The sequence below is a fragment of the Aethalodelphis obliquidens genome, unplaced genomic scaffold, assembly GCF_003676395.1.
Source record: "Aethalodelphis obliquidens isolate GAN/ISIS:26980383/991018 unplaced genomic scaffold, ASM367639v1 scaffold27, whole genome shotgun sequence".
In the NCBI taxonomy this organism is placed as follows: Eukaryota; Metazoa; Chordata; class Mammalia; order Artiodactyla; family Delphinidae; genus Aethalodelphis; species Aethalodelphis obliquidens.
In genome coordinates, this window is record NW_020837971.1 from 16,296,483 (window position 1) to 16,317,916 (window position 21,434).

The window sequence follows — 21,434 nt, forward strand, 5'->3', positions numbered from 1 at the left end:
AATTTGTTTAGGAGATGCAGTTACTCGGAGCCTGGTCACCCCAAGTGAGATGCTAAGTCAGGCTTTAATCTAACAATACCCAAGGCCAACCTGGCCCCTGGTCCCTCCTCTAGGAAAGCGCTAAGTGGGCCAGAGTTTGTGTGTGTGTGTGTGTGTGTGTGTGTGTGTGTGTGTGTGTGTGTGTGTGTTGAAGAGCTACATTTGAGGTTTCCAACTTCAAAAGTTGTTTCAGGCATAAGATGGAAAATATATTGTAAGAATACTGTAAGCATCTAGGTATCACTTCTGAGCCAGTTCGGAAGTTCTGCACAGGTCTAGGAAGCAGCGTGTGTTCCATGTGAGAAGTCTGCAGATGCCTGACAGGGCCACTGAAGCCCCGCATCCCCTCCCTGGATCTGTGCCTCGGATCCTCGGTTGGTTCCTTCAACACTCAGGGCCCCCGTTTCTTCACGAGAGATTCAGGCACAGATGGACGCCGGGTGGCACTCGGTGCCAGGGCTCCATTCACGAAGAGAACCCGTGCTTGGCGTTGTGCTCCTTCCAGGGGCTAAATTGCTCCTTTTGTCTTTTGGGGTCAGAGATGGCAAGATCATTTCAGTGATGATGAACATGGGCGCTCAATGAAAATACCTGTTGAGTGAAGGGTTAACAATTACACGGGCTAAAACCACTTTTTAAAACTCTGTATTGATCTGGAGGCTATTCCAGTGAATTAAAGAATCCACAGTCGTTTAATGGAATCCTGATTCTGTGCATCGGAATATTCTTTTTCTAAAATTAATTAATTAATTTATTTTTGGCTGCGTTGAGTCTTTGTTGCTGCACGTGGGCTTTCTCTAGTTATGGCGAGCGGGGGCTACTCTTCTTGCGGTGCGCGGGCTTCTCACTGTGGTGGCTTCTCTTGCTGCGGAGCACGGGCTCTAGGCGCGTGGGCTTCAGTAGTTGTGGCACATGGGCTCAGTAATTGTGGCTCGTGGGCTCTAGAGCACAGGCTCAGTAGTTGTGGCGCACGGGCTTAGTTGCTCTGCGGCATGTGGTATCTTCCTGGACCAGAGCTCGAACCCGTGTCCCCTGCATTGGCAGGTATATTCTTAACCCCGCTGCGCCACCAGGGAAGTCCCAGAATATTCTTAATTGTTCTCAGTTTATTTTTTTCAAGCAGAACTTTCTTTTACATTTTCATGTTTAAAAGCAACATAGGCTCCAAAATCCTGAGGTGCCCTCTTGTTCATTGTGTTTCTGGAGAAGCTGAGGGGCCCCCACTGTGCCTGCCATCCCCCAGCTCCCAGCCGTGTCTACTTTCCAGCTCCTGCAGCGGGAGCGGGGCGCACACCTCCTGTGTCACACGCCTGCTGTCCTTGGGTGGGGCAGCCGCCCCCGTTCTGTGCTGAAACAGGGTGAGGCGGCAGAGGAAAGCTGCAGGTTTGCTGGGTGCATTTCTTTACATAATGGTTTCAATATTCCACTTTCTAGGGAGGCTTATCCACTGGTTGAACGTATTTGGGATGTTTAAAAAAAAAAAAGCACATGATGCCTGGGGTATGCAACACTGAGGACTGAGTTAGGGAAGCCGTGTCTGATTCCAAATCAGTCATGCCAAGTTCATGCTTGGCCAGGTGGCCTTGTGTGCAGCCTGGGTTCCGGGGCGGCTCCCCTCGCCTCCGCCAGCCTGTGAGCAGTGGAGGGCACGCGCCATTATTCGTCACGGGGCCTCACGGGCCGTGCCTTGTTGCCAGGGTAGCTCCTTTAAAAACAGGGCATTTGGGCCCTAAAGTACACCTTCGAGGCACCTGGCTGGCAGTTCTCATCACGGATTCAGTCCCTGTTCATCTGCTTTGGGCTTATCTCCCCCGGCTTGACGGTGGCCACCTAGAGGGTGGGAATTCCGTCTCATCCCCCCACGGGGCCTTCCTGATGCTGGCTGGCACAGACATCAGACACATTACTGCTCCCCTGTAGGGTGCTGGCTCCCAAGAGGTAAAGGCAGCAGAAGACGGAGTGGGGCTCAGCGTAGGGTAAGCTGGTCCTCAAGCAGTAGGAGGCGTCTGCAGTGGGCGTCCTGGTTTCCTTGGCCTGCAGGGGCCAGACAGATGAGGCGTATGGGCTGGCAGAGGGTCTCTCCTTAAGGTGGGTTGCAGGACTCGGGCTCTGGGTCCTTGCCACACACTGATTCTGTGTGCAGACTGTGACTTTATGACCCGTCCCTCAACATTAAAATAACAGCATGGTTTGCATGTGGCCTGTGGACCTGGCGATTTGGTAAGAGGCTGACCTTGGCAAACCCCTCGTCTCAGAACTGGTTTCCTGTTGCTTCCCGGCATAGAGGAGTAGCGAGGTAGAGCAGCAAACAGGTCGAGCTGAGCTGTTCTCGTGCGCCATCAGGCTCAGAATCAACCGTGGGCTGTGCCCGTGCTGGTTATGATTTGGGAGAGTGAACTTGGTGAGGTTACCAGGTAGAAATGGTGTAGGGACAGATGTTTACTCCAGCCACTTTGGGATATAGGTCATCTGTGTAACATTGTGCCGCGTGTCTCGGTACTTCCACAGCCCTAGGGCAGTGCCTTGCTCATCACAGGAGCTAGGAGGCTCTCAGTGCAGATAACAGTCAAGCAGAACAGGATCGAAGAGTCATGTGTATGCCGTTGATCGCCTCGGATGCCAGCCAGAGTGGCAGTTACGGTTCAGGGCCTGGCCTGACCTGCCCGCAGTCAGGCTGGTGAAACGTGATGTTTACATTACTCAGCTCTCAGTGTCGCTTGCTTTCAGTGTAAACTTTACCATCGGTCTGGCAAATTGTGGGTGACAGTGTCCCACTGTTTCCACGTGAGCCCTACATCACGGTCACCTGGTCCAGACCCCGCCCACCCCGGATTTCACCTGAAGTGCCTCACCCTCTCCCCCACTCGCGGAATTTGTGCTGGGGCTGACAACTCCTGTGGGATCGAGGAGAAAGAAGCCTGAGCAGCCCTGGGGGCGGGCTGTCTGAGGGCTGGGATCAGCCGTCTCCAGCTCCTCCGAGGAGCCCCCTCGCTCCTCTGTAGTTCGTCTGAGACTGTGGAGGTGATGCTCTCCCTATGATGATGCGATTGGTTATCTTGCCTCCCTTAACCTTTTGTGCTTCTATCTTGTCTCAGCTTAAGTGTAAGCAGTTGTAGGCAGGAACTGTACTCATCCTTTAAAAACAAAATCTTATGGACGATTTCAAATGTAAACAAGAGCAGAGAGAAGTCAATGAAGCCGCACACAGCGCAAGTCTCGTCTAGCGTTGATCCTCCCCAGCCCTGAGGGCCTCACATCAGCATCATTCCCCCAGCCCCCCACGCGGCACGAAGCGCTGAGGGGCTGCATTGGGATGGGCAGTGGGAACTCGGTGGGTATCCAGTGCGAGGAGGGGCGCTCCAGTGTTAGTTGCGGTGGATCAGTGGGGTAAAAGGCAGCTATCCAGGGGCCAAGTGCTCAGGGGTAAGGAGTGCAGGCCAAGGAGCAGAGGAGGAGAGCCGGGCTCCGGCTATAGAAGGAGCAGGAAGAATGCTGGGTCCACTTGGCTGAGGGCGTGTTCTGTGTGGGGCGGGCCCTGCAGGACCTCCTGGAGACCCCCGAGGCCTCACCTGCCTTTGTGAGGGAGTCAGGGCCCCTCTCCATCCTCCATCTGTGAGATTGACAGGCTGCCGAGGCGCCTCGCAGGCATTGTTTGGGGTGGGATATGGCATGTGGCTGAATTTCCCCCTTGCAGAGGAGAGACAGGAACGAGAGCTTTTGGTACATGGTTGGCGACATAGACATTTGTTTCTTGTAAGTGTTGGTCAGAGCTAGGCCTGCCCTAGGTCCCGGCCGCTGTGTGGCGTTGGGTCCTGCCCAGGCAGGCGAGCTGCAGAATCACAGACAAGACAATGGAAGGTGACTTCTCGGTCTGGTGTGGGTCACCACCTTTGGGTTTCGCTGCTGTGTTCGGTGAGGTTTCCCTGCCGAGGCTGCACATTGGCGTCTTGTGTTCTCTGGTTTTACGTTCCTTTGCGTGACTGGAAGCGGTCACCTTTGGCCTCTGTGTGCAGGTGCCCAGTGCCCACGCCTGACTCTCTGAACATCTGTGCCTATGGAGGGCCTGGAGGGCTCTTACAGAGTTGCAGGGAGGGAATCCTGGGCCTTTTCCTGGGGCCCGCAGGCGAGGTTGACTTTATTCTCCCCGCTGTCCCTGGCTCTCCCTCTGCAGGTTTACTTTGATCGCAGGGTTGGCCTCCAGGCCCCTCTAGACACTGACCACGGGGTGAGGTCACCCAGGTGCTGGTCAGCGCCCTGAGCCCCCGAGGCCCCGGAGGAGGGAGGGGAAAGCAGAGCGCGTGCTGCGTTCCTACGGGAGAGGGAAGAGGCGGGCCTTGCGGCTGTTGAGCTGAGTTTCCTGTTGATGCCACAGTCCTGGCCACACCTCCCCGCCTTCTCCAAGACCCTGCAGTGAAGTGACCCAGTGGAGCCGGGAGGTCACTTCAGAGCAATGCTGCATTTTTGTCTTCTGAGGGAATCTCCCCCTTCCTGCCCCTTCTCGGCTCCTGAGTTTACTCACCTTGAGAATTGGCCCTTGACCTTGTAAGTGTCCATGAACAGGTGAGGGACCAGCCCCTCGGTGCCCGAGGCGGCACTGGGCCCAGCCCACCCTGGCTGGCAGTAGCCGGCCCGTCTGCACGGGGACCATGGTGGTGCTTCTGGCCGCTTCCGCTTGTTAGCCATGGGTACAGCGCAAAGCCTTTGTGAATAATGAACTCCAATCATTGCCGTTTCTGCCTGCAGCCTGGAATTGTGTCGCCGTTTAAACGAGTATTCCTAAAAGGTGAAAAGAGTAGAGATAAGAAAGCCCATGAGAAGGTGACAGAGAGGCGCCCTCTGCACACTGTGGTGCTGTCCCTGCCTGAGCGCGTCGAGCCCGACAGACTGCTGAGCGACTATATCGAGAAGGAGGTGAAGGTAAGTCCGCGGCCGCAGGACCCGCCTGCCCGTCGCCAGCAAAGGCCCCCTGATGCACCAAACGCTGCGGTTCTGGGACCCGTCCCCACTCACACTTCGGGTGACTCCCACCCGGCGGTGCCCCTGCGGTGGTGTGTCTGACAACTGGGTGCCCAAACCCCAGGTCTCTGTCTTCCGGCCCCATTTCTGGCATTCTCTCCAGTAGCAAGCTGCCTCCTTTCTCGTAAAGGCTGGCCGTGTGTTTCGGTTCCTTGGTCAAGGCTAAGAGCTATTCCGTGTGCCATTGTCACAGCCTAGGACACGGGCTCCTGAATCCTGTCAAAGCCCGCACCCACTTGTGGGTAAACATGACGCGCACTAGTGTATTGTCAGTGCTTCCCCTAAACACTACATGAAAAGAAATCAGAGAGAAATCAGAGCGAATGGGAAAGGGGACCGCGGTGATGAGAGAGGCCCATACACGTGCAGAGGGAGCTGACGAAGGTGGGGTGACAAGTTCACAGAGCCCACGAAGCTGGACCTGCGTCCCTCAGAGGACGCGGAGCTGTCCAGCTGGACCCGGGGGCTGGGGGCGCGTGGAGCACGGTGTGGACTTGGGGGAGGGGTTTGCTCTCACCTGCCACAGGGGGAGGTGGCAGGTCTCCCTGGTAGAGACATGACACTAGGGGGGCTTTAGACGTGGGGACGCCTGGCCCAGAGGAGGGTGGGGAGAGACCCAGTGTGAAGATGAGCAGATTAAGTCAAAGCCTCTGTCCAGAATGGTGAGAATTGCCCACCCCCTTTCCCTCAAGCTTGCAGATAGGCCTGCAACCAGGCCTCTCCCACAAGGGGGTCCTCGGAGGAGTGCTTTCATGTGGAAGCCACACAACCCGCAGAAGTGCTGCCTCGAATGACCCTGGGGTGACCACCCAGCCAGCCTGAGAGAAGCTGACAGTCTGCACCTCTGCCCGTGCACGCGGCTTCTTTCGTGGGCAGTCAAGGAGAAGTACACGTTTGAGGAAGACGTTTCATCTAAAGCCCAGGACAAACACAAGACGTAAACATGAATGTGACAGCAGCAGTGCGGAAACTAGGGGAAAAATAAAAATACATAATGTTGTCAGAAAGATAAGAGGAAATACTGTTAACTGTGAGACAACAGGATAAGAGGCGGAGACAAGAGCTTTTGGAATGAAAGGATCTTAACTATATGTCGTAAAAATTCATTAGAGGGGTCAAAAGATAAAGTCAGGGCAGTCACCCGGAAAGAAAAACCAAGAGACAAGGAGATCCAAGATCAGTAAACAGAAGATGAGAGAGGGAAAAAATGATAGGAGCCATCCAGGAGGTTCAGCCTCTGACTCATGAGAAGAAAGAATGGAGGAGAGCGGGAGGAGGTTGTTAAGACAGTAATGGAAGGACATTTTGCAGAAAATTCACCAACAGACATGATTCTCAGATTGAGAGGGTCCCTTTCTGGTCATGATGACCAGACAGTCAGGTTTCTAAAATGTGACCCCTCAGAGCCCGTTCTGACGAGGTTCTTGGGAGATGTGCTGCCTCAGAGCACAAGGACGCACCAGGAAGGTGGGAGATGCAGGTCCAGAACCGGGGCTCTAAGCACGGAAAAGAACAGAGGGAATTCCCAAGATGGGAATCTAAGGAACAGGCTAGGGCAGCTCTGGGAGAAGAGAACACGGATGGTTTTATATGTTGGAGTAGAGGCTGCTGAAGAATTGGGAAGATAGAATTGTACATTGAAAACAAAGCAAGTGGAGGGAAGGGTAGGCCCATATTACACCATGAAAGTTTAAAGTTTGGGGACTTCCGCGTCCAGGAAGAGGGAGTCGACATATTTTTCCCTATTCCTCTCACTAAGTACACCTAAAAATCCTGGACGTTATATATGCAACAACCGTAAGAAGACTCTGAAAGGTAGAGTGACGGCAGACCAGCCAGGGACCTTGGGACCCAAGGGGGGGACCCGTTTGGTGAGTGCCCCGGTTCTCTTTTTCCTCACGTATCCCAAGCTTGGAACTGAAGAAGCTGGCGACCCAGAACAGCCAACAGGTGCACACAAAATCCCAACAAAATTCTCTCTCTCTGGCCAAAGGACCAGGAAAGGGATAGCTTAGCAGGACGGAAAAATGTTTTACAATACCTGCTCAGTTCCAACCAAATGTGACTGAAAAACCTGTGGCCCCGCTGCTGCCTCTACCAGCAAAGACTGTGTAGGGGCCAGCACCCACCCCAGAGAAGGCTGAGTAGGGAGCTGGGGCTTTATCCCTGATGAACCCCTAGTGGAACTGCGGTGTCAGTGGAGACCATGTGGGGAGCCTGGAATTCTGCCCTCAGACAGCAGCAGTGTGACACACACCACCCCTCATGTCATTGGGCCACTTGGGGAGCCAGAACGCCAGCCATGTCCAGCAGGGAAGAAGAGCCCCCCACTCAGGTGGCAGAGGCGGCCAGTGGGGAGTCAGCCCCTCCCCCTGGTAACAGTGTGCTCCCCTCCCGCTGTGGGACTAGAGCAGATTTCTGACACTTGTGTCCTCAGAGTCCTGGAGGGAGAAGAGACGGGGTGAGGTGGGGCTGAAAAGCTGATCAAAGGAATCGTGGCTGAAACTGCTGTGATTTGTTAAAAGACAGACTCAGAGATTCAAGAAGCTCACCACAGACAGGATGAACCCAAAGCAGTCCACACCAAGACACGTCGTAGTGAAACTTCCGAAAAGTAAAGACAAAGACAGAGTCTTGAAAGCAGTGAGAAAGAACTTTACCTGTAGGGAAAACGGAAATGATAGATTTCACGTCAGAAACCACGGAGCCAGAAGGAAGTGACGACATCCTTCAAGTGCTAGGAGACCCTGAAGAATCAGAGGCTGATGAAAGCACCACAGGCGACCCTGCACCCTCAGACAGCAGCCAGCAAACGGACCAGTTTCTTGAAGAGCACAGACTGCCATGGGTCACCAGTAAATAGATCATTTGAATAGTCCTGCAACTATTAAAGAAATTAAATATCTAATTTGAAAACTCCCATAAAAAAGTCTCCAGGCCCAGGTGGTTTCTGGAAAATTCTATCATATGTTTAAAGAGTTAACACTAATTCTACACAGTCTCTTCCAGAAAAACAGAAGGGGAGGGAACACTTTTTAACTCATTTGTGAGGTTAGTATTTCCCTGATACCAAAATCAGTTAGTACGAAGCAAAACTAAATCACAGACATGAATACAGATGCTTAGGTATAAATGTAACAAAGCGTATAGGATTTGTACGCTGAAAACTACACAACACGGATGAAAGGATCAAAGATCTGAATAAGTGGAGAGACATACCACGTACGTGGATTGGAAGATTCAACCTAGTTAACCTGTCAGTCTTCCCCAAATTGATATACAGGTTTGATGCATTTCCTAGCAAAATCCCAGCAAGATATTTTGTAGATATAGACAAGTGTTCTAAAAGTTATATGGAAAGGCACAAGAAGTAGAATAGCTGGAACGGTTTGAAAAAGAAGAGTTAAAAGAGAGGAATCAGTCCGCCTGGTTTCAAGATGTACTTTAGAGCTACAGCAGTGAAGACCGTGAGGCAGCAGTAGAGGGACTGACGCAGTAATCGGTGGAACAACATCATGAACCCAGAAACAGACCCAAACAAATACACCCAACGGATTTTTGACGGAGGTGCAAAAAGCAAGTCAGGGGAAGGACCGTCTTCTTAGCAAATGACGCTGGAGCCGTTGGGCACCCATTGAGAGAAAAATGAACCTCACGCCGAATCTCACACCTTACACAAAAATTAACTCAGAATGGATCATGGTATTAAAGGGAAAAGGTAAAACTATAACACTTTTAGAAAAACACCTAAGAGAAAATCTCCAGGACCCAGGGTAGGCAGAGACCTTAGACTTGACATCAAAAAGGGAATGATTGGTAAACTGAACATCAAATTTAAAAGCTTTTGTTCTGCAGAGGACTCCATTAGGAGGATGAAAACACAAGCTACAGACTGGGAGAAGATATTTGCAAACCACCTACCTGCCAAAGGTCTTTTATCTAGAATATATAAAGAACTGTCAAAGCCCAATAGCAGAAAAGCCAACAGTCTGATTAGAACATGGGCAGAAGTCATGAAGAGACATTTATTTTGCCAACGAAGACAGTCAGATGGGAATAAGCACATGAAGATGTTCAGCATCGCTAGCCCTTAGGGAAGTACAAATTACAACCACAGGGAGACATCACTACACACCAAACAGAATGACTGAAGTTAAATAAGTAGTGAGAACAGCAAATGCTGGCGAGGATGCAGAGGGTCACTCATGCATGGCTGGTGGACATGTAGAATGTGCAGCCGCTCTGGAAAACAAGTGGGCAGTTTCTTAAAAACTAAACATGCAACTACCGTCTGACCTGGCAGTTGCACTCTGAGTATTTATCCCAGGGAAATGAAAATCTGTGTTGCCACAAAAACCTATACATGAATATTAAAAGCAGCTTTATTCATAATGGGCGAAAACTGGAAATACCCCAGATGTCCTTCAGTGGGTAGATGGTTAAACAAATGATGTGCATCCGTACTGTGGAACCCTACTCAGCTGTAAAAAGGCATGATTTACTGATTGCTTCAACACCCTCCAGGAGTCTGCAGAGAATTATGCTGAGTGAAAAAAACCAATCCCCAAAGCTACATACTGTATGATTCCCTGTGCATAACATTCTTGATATGACAGAATTATTGAAATGCAGAACAGATAGGGCTTGCTAGGGGTTAAGGAGGAGACCAGGTGGGTGGGAAGTGGGTGCGCCTTGTAAAAGAGAAGCGGGAGGGACCGTGTGAGGGAATGTTCTGTAACCTGACCTTCTAGTCACTATCCTGGTTGTGATGCTGGGTGATCACGAGATGTTACGTTAGGTATAACAGGGTGCGGGTACAGTGGACCTCTGTGTATTATTTCTTACAACTGCCTGCCATTTACAATTATCTTAGAATTAAAGGTTAAAAAAAATTAAAGACTCTGCATAAACAAAATTGTGATTTCACTACCTCTTGGCACAGTGGTGAAATAGAATGTACCTAACAGGAGGATATAAGCACCAAGTAATGATTAAGTAATAAATTATCTAAATTGTAAGAAAAGAAAAAAGGAAGGAGAGATGGGGGTGGTGATATAAGGGAATTAACTCTTTCTCTGCCGTAACTGGAAATCAACAGCTAATGTCTTAGATTGATGAATCAGGCAGTAGCCATGTAAAATCGTTACTTAGAAAGTCGGCCCTAGATCCAGAAGACCCTGGAGTTGCTGCCTCTGGGAAGCAGTTTATAGGGTTGCCTGGGTTGGGACCAGATGGTTGTTTTTTGTTATACACTTCTGGGGACTATTTACATTTTTAAACTTCCTACATGTATCACTTTGATAAAAATAAAAACAGTGACGACAACACAATGCGCTAGTGGTGAGGAGACTTTTCCTCCCGCATACTCGAGTGTAGTTCTTTATGCAAAGTATTTTGTATTCGGAATGAACATTACTAACATGAAGGTGAGAGGCACTTAACTGTTGCTCCTCATTTCTGAATGCTTACCTATACGGCAACACTATTTAACATTTTAAATACATTTTCTCATTGAATCCTCACCCGGCTTTTTTAAAGCAGAAGCATCCTTCCCAGGGTTTCGACCCCATGAGGCCCAGGGTGGTGCAGGGGTGCAGGCTCGGGACCTGTGAACCGACATTCTGGCTTTTAATTCGGGGGGCAGCAGCAGGTAGTTAATCACATGTGTGATACCAAACCCAAGATGCTTCTTGATAAGATTTGTTATTTCTTATTTATTGTATTTTTAAAAGTTGAATAGGTAAGTTATGGACATGGTACAAAATTCAGATGGTAAGGCGATGCCTGGTGAGGAGAGGTCCCCAGTCCCCCCCCCCCCCCCTCCCTGGCAAGAACCATTGGCATCAGTTTCTCGCGTGTCCCTGCACGGGCAGTCTGTCCGTATCCGAGCACACACGTGCATTTGTTCCCAAATGATTACCTGGTGCACACTTTGCACCTCGCTGTTTACACGCAACAGTATATCTCGACGTATCTTGGTGGGTTGGGGCACATAAAGCTGCCTCGTCCATTTCCCTCCCGTTATAATGGCTGTACCACATTTTATGTAACCAGTGATCTAGTCATACATACTTAATTTGTCCCTGTTACACATTTTACTAACCCTCTAGGATAAATCGCAGAAGTAGAATTGCTGGGTGTAGGGCTCGGTTATTTTTATCTTGACAGACATTTCCAGTTGCCCTTCATGCGGGATTTAAGCTGGTGCACACCATGGGCAGTCAGGGCGAATGCCTGTTCATCCACACTCTAAGGGGCCACACAGTGTACCTGCGGGCTTCTTGATCTTTGCCTGCCTGACGGTCATAGTCTGTTACATTGCAGTTTGTACTTATGAGTGAGGTTGTGTATCTTTTCATATGGTCGAGTCAGATCTCTTAAGTGTCTTTCTACAGCCGTTTTTCTGTTGGGTGGTTCGTGGTTTTCCCATACATTTTCCCTAGTGCTCAGTGTGGTAGGTGAGTTTGCCCTTCGCGGTGAAGTTAGTTTTAAGGTTTTCCCTGTTTGTCGCTTGTCTTTGTTCAGAGATGTCTCGGTTCTCTAGAAGCAGGGCCTGCAACTGGAGATTGTGTTTGATGATTCAGGGTGTGTTCTCAGGAGAAGGGGAGGGAAGGAAGCAGGATGGGGCAGAGGAAAAAGATGTGTATCTGCCCACTTACGGGCATGTAAGGGGCCCCTAAAGGCCACACAGGCGCCTCTTTGTCCCCAGTGCGTAGCAGCTTCCTCACCTCCACATCACGATCTGGGCCGGTTGCCCCTGCAGAACAGTGCCACCTTTCTCTGCTTGCTTGTCTGCCGGCATCAGGAGGGGACTGCGGTTTTAAGTTTAGATCCCTTTTGTGTCCCCTGGTAGAAGCATTTGACCCCTAGAGCCAGGCTCTCAAAACAGACGGAGCCAAAAGTCTCAGGGCTGGGAGCACGCGCTGCCCAAGCGGGTCTCCTGGATTGATGGTGATCAGAGCCACTCCTGCTGCCGTACCTTGGACCCCAGACCCATCCGTTCTGTCCACTGGGGACCAGGCGTGGTGTAATGACCGTTGGTTCCAGATGTGCCCTGCATTCTGAGGAGATGTGGCATCCTTTCAGGTGTCCCCTCCTGGATGTGCCCCGACCCTGTAGAGGACCTTGGCGGTGGTCTGGGCCCCTGAGTTTCAGCATTTTCTCAGACCTTCTTTTCCAAGCCTTGAACAGTTTCCTTCCCCTGTGTACTGTTACTCAAGTGAGTGACTGTGAGTCCCTTCGGAGGGAACTGGGGGCGTTGCTGCAGCGCACACTTGTGTCGGTGTTACAGAGTCCTTCTCCTGGGGCTTGGCCTTTCCCTCAGGCACTTCCTGGGACTGGAAACCGGGTCAGAGACTGCCACTTTGCGTTGGACCAGCACACTCAGTGGTGGTGTCCTTGTTTGTATACATGAGGCGGGACCGTGGTTGGCTCCCAGCAGCTCTCTTGCCCCTGGGAACGCTTCTGCTCTAGTTGCATCTCTGTGGGGCCTGCATACCAGCTCCCCCTCCCCGCCATTTGACCATTTACAGTTACCGCCCACTGCAGTGAGCACGCCTGCCTGCCCTGCTCCTGGTGGCTGAGTGCTGCCACCTGGCTTCTGCTCTCGCAGGGTCCTGTCGTCCCCCTCGCTCCAGGAAGCCTAGTGCTAAAGCATCTCCGCCATTAGCTCTCCCCCTGAGAACAGCCACCACAGAGCTGCTGGGCGGTGCCAACGCCCCTGCCAGCCCATTCGTTCCAGCTCACCCTTGAGAGTGGGTGTTTTCCCAGCCCTCCCAAGTAGGAGGGGCAGTCGTGGGGTTCCAGGTCTTACACGGTAGGCCCCGTCCAGCGGGCCCACCTCTCTGCATCTTTTGGAACCTTTACCCACAGTTTGCTCGGCAGTTCTGCAGTCTCCACTGAGTTTAACATGGGCCTTGTGTTTGCTGAGCTTCTAAGCTGTGCTAGCAGTGCATGAGGGCCGTGTCCGGGCCCCTGACCAGGGTTAAGTGCAGAGCCCCGTAGACACGCTCATCCAGCTGGGGGTCCATCCACCTCCATCTGGCACCTGCTGCTCCATCAGTGTTCAGTCTCTCTTCCCAGCGGGTCCCAATCGTGCTATGTTGAGGAACAGGTCTTATGGCCAGGAGGGGCGGAAGGGGCAGACCCTGAGGAGAACAGCATTGTCATGAAAGGTGCCCATCCCAGTGAGGCCTGTGTGTCGTTTTTGAGCAAGGGGTGTGTCTGTGTGCGTATGTGTGTATGGGGGTCCTGTGGCTTCTAACACGTGGGATTGGGCCACTTCTGCAGGCCTAGAGTGTTGAGAAGAGTATGAGATGAGGTTCTCAAGTGCATCTACCTAGGTGTCCCCACCCCACGTCTCATAGAGTCCTGCCCTTCCATCAGCGCAACTTGTTGATCGAGGTCAAATAGGTGGATGTTATAGGGAGGCTGACTGCAGCTCAGTATAAAAATGGACTTCTCTTGTATCTCATCAGCAATTATTTTTGGAAATACTTTCCGCTGTTTAGAGCTGAAGTGACGAGCTCACCAGCACGTTCCTGTGTTGGCTGCAGTCGCTATAAGGGCGGCAGGAACGGCAGTGGGGTTAGCGGGTGCCCAAGACAGTCCGGCTTTTGCTGCCAGGGCTGATGGAGCTGATGTGACCGCCAGTCAGATGTCCCCTTGGTCTGTGTTGTTCCACCACGTTCATCCCTCTGCAGCTGTGTCCTGAATGTGCTATGATCAGTTAATTGGCACAGCACCCCGCGCCATGTCGTCTCACAGCGGATGTGGGCTGGTCCCTGACATCGCTGAAGGAGGCGCTGCACATTGGTCAGGACCGGCAGGGGACCGCCCAGGACGGTGGGGAAGGCTTTTGTAAGAACTGCCCAGGAGGCACACTTTGTCCCATCTGGAGTTACAGCAGGAATGAGAGCTGCAATTTTCCTTTTTGACAGAACATCTTTTACTAATACATATTTTGCAGCAAAACAAGTCTCAAATGAGGGAGGACTCAGCTCTGTGAAGAAAGTAGAATCCTTCTCGGTGATCTGTGAGCCTGAATTTGAAGTGTGGTGGCACTTTGAGAAAGGCAAGATGGTGGTGGTGACATTGTGTCCCCCAGGCCACGTGGAGGCGGGGCAGTCCTTGTACAGTCCTGCAGACATGATAACACCAGGGCACTTTTATATGACCCCAACGTAGGCAATATTTTTTAATTACTATTTGAATTTAAGCAAAATTAATAATTTGGGATGATACACATCTAGAAGTGGTAACTAATATACAGTATGATACTGATTATGATTCAAAAGGTTTTTAGCAAATGCAGTTTTTTTTTTTTTTTTTTTTTTTTTATTTAATATTTATTTATTTATCTTTGGCTGTGTTGGGTCTTCGTCTCTGTGCGAGGGCTTTCTCTAGTTGTGGCGAGCGGTGGCCACTCTTCACTGCGGTGCGCGGGCCTCCCACTGCCGCGGCCTCACCTGTTGCGGAGCACAAGCTCCAGATGCGCAGGCTCAGTAGTTGTGGCTCACGGGCCCAGTCGCTCCGCGGTATGTGGGATCCTCCCAGACCAGGGCTCGAACCCGCGTCCCCTGCACTGGCAGGCAGACTCCCAACCACTGCGCCACCAGGGAAGCCCCAAATGCAGTTATTGAGTGAAGCTAGGATACGGTTTTTTTATTGTGGTGAAATATGCATAACATAAAATTAACTGTGTTTAAGTGTATATTTCATGGTATTAAGTACACTCACGTAGCTGTGCAGCCATCACCACCATCCATTTCCAGAACTTTTTCCTCTCAGAACTTTTCAGTACAATATATATATACACACACCACATATTATTTGTCCATTCATCTATCAATGGGCATTGGGTTGTTTCCAACTTTTAACTACTGTGAATAATGCTGTTATGAACATGGGTATACAAATGTCTGTTTGGGTCTCTGCTTTCGGTTTTTTTTTTCTTTTTTTAATTGTGTTAAAATATAGCATAAAATGTACCATCTTAAACATTTTTAAGGACGCAGTTCAGTAGTATGAGATACATTCACGTGGTTGTGCAGCCATCACCACCATCCATTACCTTAACTCTTTTCATCTTGTAAATCTGAAACTATACCTATTAAACAAAAACTCTGCATTCTTTCCTCCCCACAGCCCCTGGCAACCATCGTTCTGTCTCTGTGAATTTGACTTCTCTAGGAAGTTCACCTGAGTGGAATCATACACTGTTAGTCTTTTTGTGACTGGCTTGTTTCACTTAGCATAGTATTCTCAAGTTTTACCCGTGTTGTAATGTACTGCAGAGTTTCCTTCCTTTTTAAGGCTGAACAATATACTATTGTATGGATACACCACATCTCGCTTATCCGTTCGTCCATCAGTGGACACTTGGGTTGCTTCCATGTTGTAGTTATTGTGAATGATGCTGCTGTGAACATGGGTATACAAAAATCTCTTTGAGACCCTGCTTTTAATTCTTTTGGGTCTATCTATACCCAGAAGTGGAATTGCTGGGTCATATGGTAATTCTATTTTTAATTTTTTGAGGAACCTCCATACTGTTTTCCACAGCAGCTGCGCCATTTTATATTCCCACCAACAGTACACAGGCGTTCCAGCGTCTCTACATCCTCGCTAGCACTCGTTATTTTCTCTGTGTGTGTTTTTCACTAGCCATCCTAATGAGTTTGAGGTGGCATCTCATTGTAGTTTTGATTGTATTTCTCTAATGATTAGTGATCTCAAGCATCTTTTCATGTTCTTATTGGACATTTGTGTATCTTCTTTGGAGAAAAGTCTGTTCAAATCTTGTGCCCATTTTGGCATCAGGCGTTTTTTGTGGAGTTTTAGGAGTTCTCAGTATATTCTAGGTATTAATCCCTTGTCAGATATATGATTTGCAAATATTTTCTCCCATTCCGTGGGTTGCTCTTTTACTCTGTGGATAGTGTCTCTTAATGTACAAAATTTTAAAATCTTGTTGAACTCCAGTTTGTCTGTTTTTTTGCCTTTGTCACCTGTGCCTTTGGTGTCATATCCAAGAAATCATTGCCAAGTCCAATATCATGAAGCTTTTGTCCTATGTTTTCTTCTAAGAGTTTTATTGTCTGCTTGCAGTTCTTTTACATAGATATCCAGAAGTGGAATTGCTGGATCATATGGTAATTCTATGTTTTATTTCTTAAGGAATGACCATTCTGTTCTCCACAGTGGCTGTACCATTTTACAGTCCCACCAGCAGTGCACAAGGGTTCCAGTTTCTCCATGTCCCGACCAACACATTATTTTCTGTTTTGATAGTAGCCATCCAGATGGGTGTGAAGTAGTATCTCACTGTGGTTTTGGTTTGCATTTCGCTAGTTACTAGTGATATTGAGAATCTTTTCATGTGCTTATTGGCCATCTGTACACCTTCTTTGGAGAAATATCTATTTAAGTCCTTTGCATATTTCTTAATCAGGTTGTCTGGTTTTTTGTTGTGGAGTTATAGGAGTTCTTTATGTATTCTGGGTATTAACTTCTTGTCAGATATATGATTGCAAATATTTTCTTCCATTGGGTAGGTTGTCTTTGCACTCTATTGATGGTGTCCTTTGATGTACAAAGTTTTAAATTTTGATGAAGTCCGGTTTGTCATTTTTTTTCTCTTATTGCCTGTGCTTTTTTCCCCCCACATTAAAGGTTTTTAAAATTGTGTTAAAATACACATAACATAAAATTTACCATCTTAACCATGTTTAAGTGTACAGTTTAAGTGTTCTAACATTCACGTTGCTGTGCAGCCATTACCACCATTCACCTCCAGGATTGTTTTCACCTTGCCAGACTGACACTCTGTACCTATTAAACAATAACCCCGTTTCTCCCTCATCCCAGCCTCTGACAGCCACCATTCCACTTTCTGTCTCTCTGAATTTGACTACTCTGGGATACCTCATATAAGTGGAATCATATAGTATTTACCTTTTTTGTGCCTGGGCTTATCCATGTTGTAGCATGTATCAGAATTTCCTTCCTTTTCTTTTTTTTTTGGCGGTACGCAGGCCTCTCACTGTTGTGGCCTCTCCCGTTGCGGAGCACAGGCTCCGGACGCGCAGGCTCAGTGGCCATGGCTCACGGGCCTAGCCGCTCCACGGCATGTGGGATCTTCCCGGACCGGGTCACGAACCCGTGTCCCCTGCATCGGCAGGCGGACTCTCAACCACTGCGCCAGCAGGGAAGCCCTCCTTCCTTTTTAATGATGAATAATATCCCACTGTTTATAACACATTTTGTTTATCCAATTTTTCCGTCAAGAATTGAGTTGCTTCCACCTTTTGTTATTGCCTGTGCTTTTGGTATCATATCCAATAAATCATTACCACATCCAATGTCATGAAGCTTTTCCTCTATGTTTTCTTCTAAGAGTCGTATAGTTTTAGGTCTTAAATTTAGGTGTTTGATCCACTTGAGTTAATTTTTGTGTATGGTGTTAGCTGAGGGTCAAACTTGATTCTTTTGTGTGTGGAGTCTTGTTTTCCCAGTACCACTTGTTGAAAAGATTGTCCTTTCCCCATTGAATGGTCTTGGCACCCTTATCAAAAATCAACTGATGCTGTATATGAGGGTTTATTTCTGAGCTCTGTATTCTATTTCATTGCTCTGAGTGTCTGTCTTGATGCCAGTACCACACTGTTGGTTATTGTAGCTTTGTAGTAAGTTTTGAAATCAGGAAGTGTGAGAATAGATGAAAGGTAATATTGATAAATTTAAGGAAGGGTTTGCATTTGGTTTACATGAGCACATAAGAAGAGGATAGGGCTTCCCTGGTGGCGCAGTGGTTGAGAGTCCGCCTGCCGATGCAGGGGACACGGGTTCGTGCCCCGATCCGGGAAGATCCCACATGCCATGGAGCAGCTAGTCCCATGAGCCATGGCCACTGAGCCTGCGTGTCCGGAGCCTGTGCTCCGCAACAGGAGAGGCCACAACAGTGAGAGGCCCGCGTATCGCAAAAAATAAAAGAAGAAGAGGATAGAAAGGCCTCTGCTAGCTGCACATCTGTGACAACGTTCTGGAATGTTCATTTGTAACAACCTTAAGTATGAGCCAGTAATTAGATGTGCTGCTTATTTATTTCTAAACTGTTCTGTCAGAGGGGTGGATTCTCACCCCTGTAGAGAGTGGGGAAACTAATACACAGTTTAGTTTTATTCTCTCCCCCTCACCCCCATCTTAGAAAGGATAAAATCTAAAACTTTTTAGAATGAGTATGCATTTCCCTTTGGAGCTACCCAGCACACACTGAACAGCTTTTGAATGCAGCTGTTCTGAAGTTTAGGATGCTCATCTGACTGTGCCTAGACTCAGCCTATATGTGCCACTGTGCCCTGTGTGAGCTTCTGCCAGTCCCTCTCCTCTCTGTGCCAGTTTTCTTCTCTGTGGGCAGGTGGTTGCCTGGCACAGCAGTAGGTGAACTGGCTCAGGCCTCTGTGTTTACTTTGCTTGCATTTGATAATCCCCAGAGTAACCTGCCTGCTTGGTTCCCCAGTCAGAGAGGGCATCTGCAAACAAAGACAGTTTGATTTCTTCCCTCCCAATCTTTACCTCCTATTTCCTTTTCTTGTCTTACTGCATTATCTAGGACTTCCAATACAGTATTGAAAAGCAGTGGTGAGAGGGGACATCCTTTCCTTGTTCCTGGTCTTAGGCAATCTTAGAGCTTCTTACCATTAAGTATTGATGTTAGCTGTAGGTTTTTTGTACATGTTCCTTATCAAGTTGAGGAAGTTCCCCTCTATTTCTAGTTTGCTGAGAGTTTTTGTTATGAATATTAGAGATTGTCAAATGCTTTTTCTGCATCTATTGATGCCATATGATTTTTCTCTTTAGCCTGTTAAAGTGGTGGATCACATTAAATAATTTTTGAATGTAGAGTCAACTTTGCATACCTGGGATAAATCCCACTTGCTTTTGGTTTATAATTCTTTTTATACGTTGTTGGATTTGATTTGCTAATATTTTGTTGAGGATTTTTGTATCTGTGTTTATGAGAAATATTGGTCTTTCCTTTCTTGTAGTATCTGGTTTTGATACTAAGGTAATGCTGCCTCAAAAAATGGGTTAGGAAGTGTTTTTCTCTTTTCATTTTCTGGAAGAGATTATAGAGAATTGATATAGTTTCTTCGTTAAATGTTGAGTAGAATTAACCAGTGAATCTGTCTGGGCCTGATACTTTCTGTTTTAGAAAGTTATTATTGATTCAATTTCTTTAATAGCTTATATGCCTATTCACATTATCAATTTCTCCTTATGTGAATTTTGGTAGATTGTGTCTTTCAAGGAATTCCACTGGTGGTCCAGTGGTTAGGACTCTGCGCTTCCACTGCAGGGGCCCTGGGTTCAATCCCTGGTCAGGGAACTAAGATCCTGCAAACTGCACAGCGTGGCCAAAAAAGAAAGAATTCCGTTGGGATCTGAGAACATACTTTGTATGGTTTCTGTTCTTTTAAATTTGTTAAGGTGTGTTTTATGGCCCAGAATGTGCTCTGTTGTGGTGAATGTTCATGTGAGCTTAAGAAGAATGTGTATTCTGTTGAATGCTGTTATTGGATGAAGTAGCCTGTTGATGTGAGTTATATGCAGTTGGTGGAAGATGTTGAGTTCACCTTTCTCCTTAATCATTTTCTGCCTGCTGGATCTGTCATTTTCTGTCCATTTCTGAGAGGGAGGTGTTGAAGTCTTCAGCTGTAATAGTGGATTCATCTGTTTCTCCCCGTAGTTCTATCTTTAAAGTCGGTTTCTTGTAGACAGCATATACTTGTGTCTTGAATTTTTTATCCAGTCTGACAGTTTTTGTCTTTTAATTGGTATATTCAGACGATTCACATTTAAAGTGATTATTGACATAGTTGGATTAATATTTACCATATTTGTAATTGTTTTCTATTTGTTGCTCTTGTTCTGTCTTCTACTCTATTTCTGCTTTATCTGGTTTTATTTGAGCATTTTTATAATTCCGTTGTTTCTCCTTTCTTAACATATTAATGATACTTCTTGTTATTTTGTTTTTTATTATTTTATTTTTGGCTCCTTTGGGTCTTCGTTGCTGCCTACGGGCTTTTCTTTAGTTGGGGCGAGCAGGGGATACTCTTTGTTGCGGTGCGTGGGTGTCTCATTATGGTGGCTTCTCTTTTATTTATTTATTATACAGCAGGTTTTATTAGTTCTCTGTTTTATACATATTAGTGCATATATGTCAATCCCAATCTTCCAGTTCATCCCACCACCACCACCACCACCATCCATGCCCCCGCTTTCCCCACTTGGTGTCCATATGTTTGTTCTCTACACCTGTGTCTATTTCTGCCTTGCAAACTCGTTCATCTGTACCATTTTTCTAGATTCCACATATGCGTATATGCGTTAATGTACGATATTTGTTTTTCTCTTTCTGACTTATTTCACTCTGTATGACAGTCTCTAGGTCCATCCACGTCTCTGCAGATGACCGAATTTCGTTCCTTTTTATGGCTGAGTAATATTCCTTTGTATATATATATGTACCACATCTTCTTTACCCATTCATCTGTTGATGGGCATTTAGGTTGTTTCCATGACCTGGCTATTGTAAATAGTGCTGCAATGAACAGTGGGGTGCATGTTTTTTTTTTTAGTTATGTTTTTCTCTGGGTATATGCCCAGTAGTGGGATTGCTGGGTCATATGGTAGTTCTATTTGTAGTTTTTTAAGGAACCTCCATACTGTTCTCCATAGTGGCTGTATCAATTTACATTCCCACCAGCAGTGCAAGAGGGTTCCTGTTCTCCACACCCTCTTCAGCATTTGTTGTTTGTAGATGTTCTGATGATGCCCATTCTAACTGGTGTGAGGTGATACCTTATTGTAGTTTTGATTTTCATTTCTCTAATGATTGGTGATGTTGAGCATCTTTTCATGTGTTTGTTGGCCATCTGTATGTCTTCTTTGGAGAAATGTCTACTTAGGTCTTCTGTCCACTTTTTTTTTTTTTTTTTTTTGGTGGTACGCGGGCCTCTCACTGTTGTGGCCTCTCCTGTTGCGGAGCACGGGCTCCGGACGCGCAGGCTTAGCAGCCATGGCTCACAGGCCTAGCTGCTCCGCAGCATGTGGGATCTTCCTGGACCGGGGCACAAACCTGTGTCCCCTGCATCGGCAGGCGGACTCTCGACCACTGCGCCACCAGGGAAGCCCCTGCCCACTTTTTGATTGGGTTGTTTGTTTTTTTAATATTGAGCTGCATGAGCTGTTTATATATTTTGGAGATTAATCCTTTGTCAGTTGAGTTGTTTGTAAATATTTTCTCCCATTCTGAGGATTGTCTTTTCATCTTGTTTACAGTTTCCTTGGCTGTGCAAAAGCTTTTAAGGTTC

The 21,434-nt window shown here is 47.8% G+C and overlaps 1 protein-coding gene across 2 annotated transcripts in view; it reads left to right on the top strand.

Moving 5' to 3' along the window:
• The window catches only part of CCM2 (CCM2 scaffold protein), a 59,449-nt gene that overhangs the window by 19,492 nt on the left and 18,523 nt on the right, over positions 1–21,434 (top strand). For both annotated transcript variants that reach the window (XM_027124054.1, XM_027124055.1), the window contains one exon: positions 4,783–4,956. In XM_027124054.1, coding sequence (XP_026979855.1) covers positions 4,783–4,956 — 174 coding nt within the window. The remainder of the gene's footprint in view (positions 1–4,782; positions 4,957–21,434) is intronic.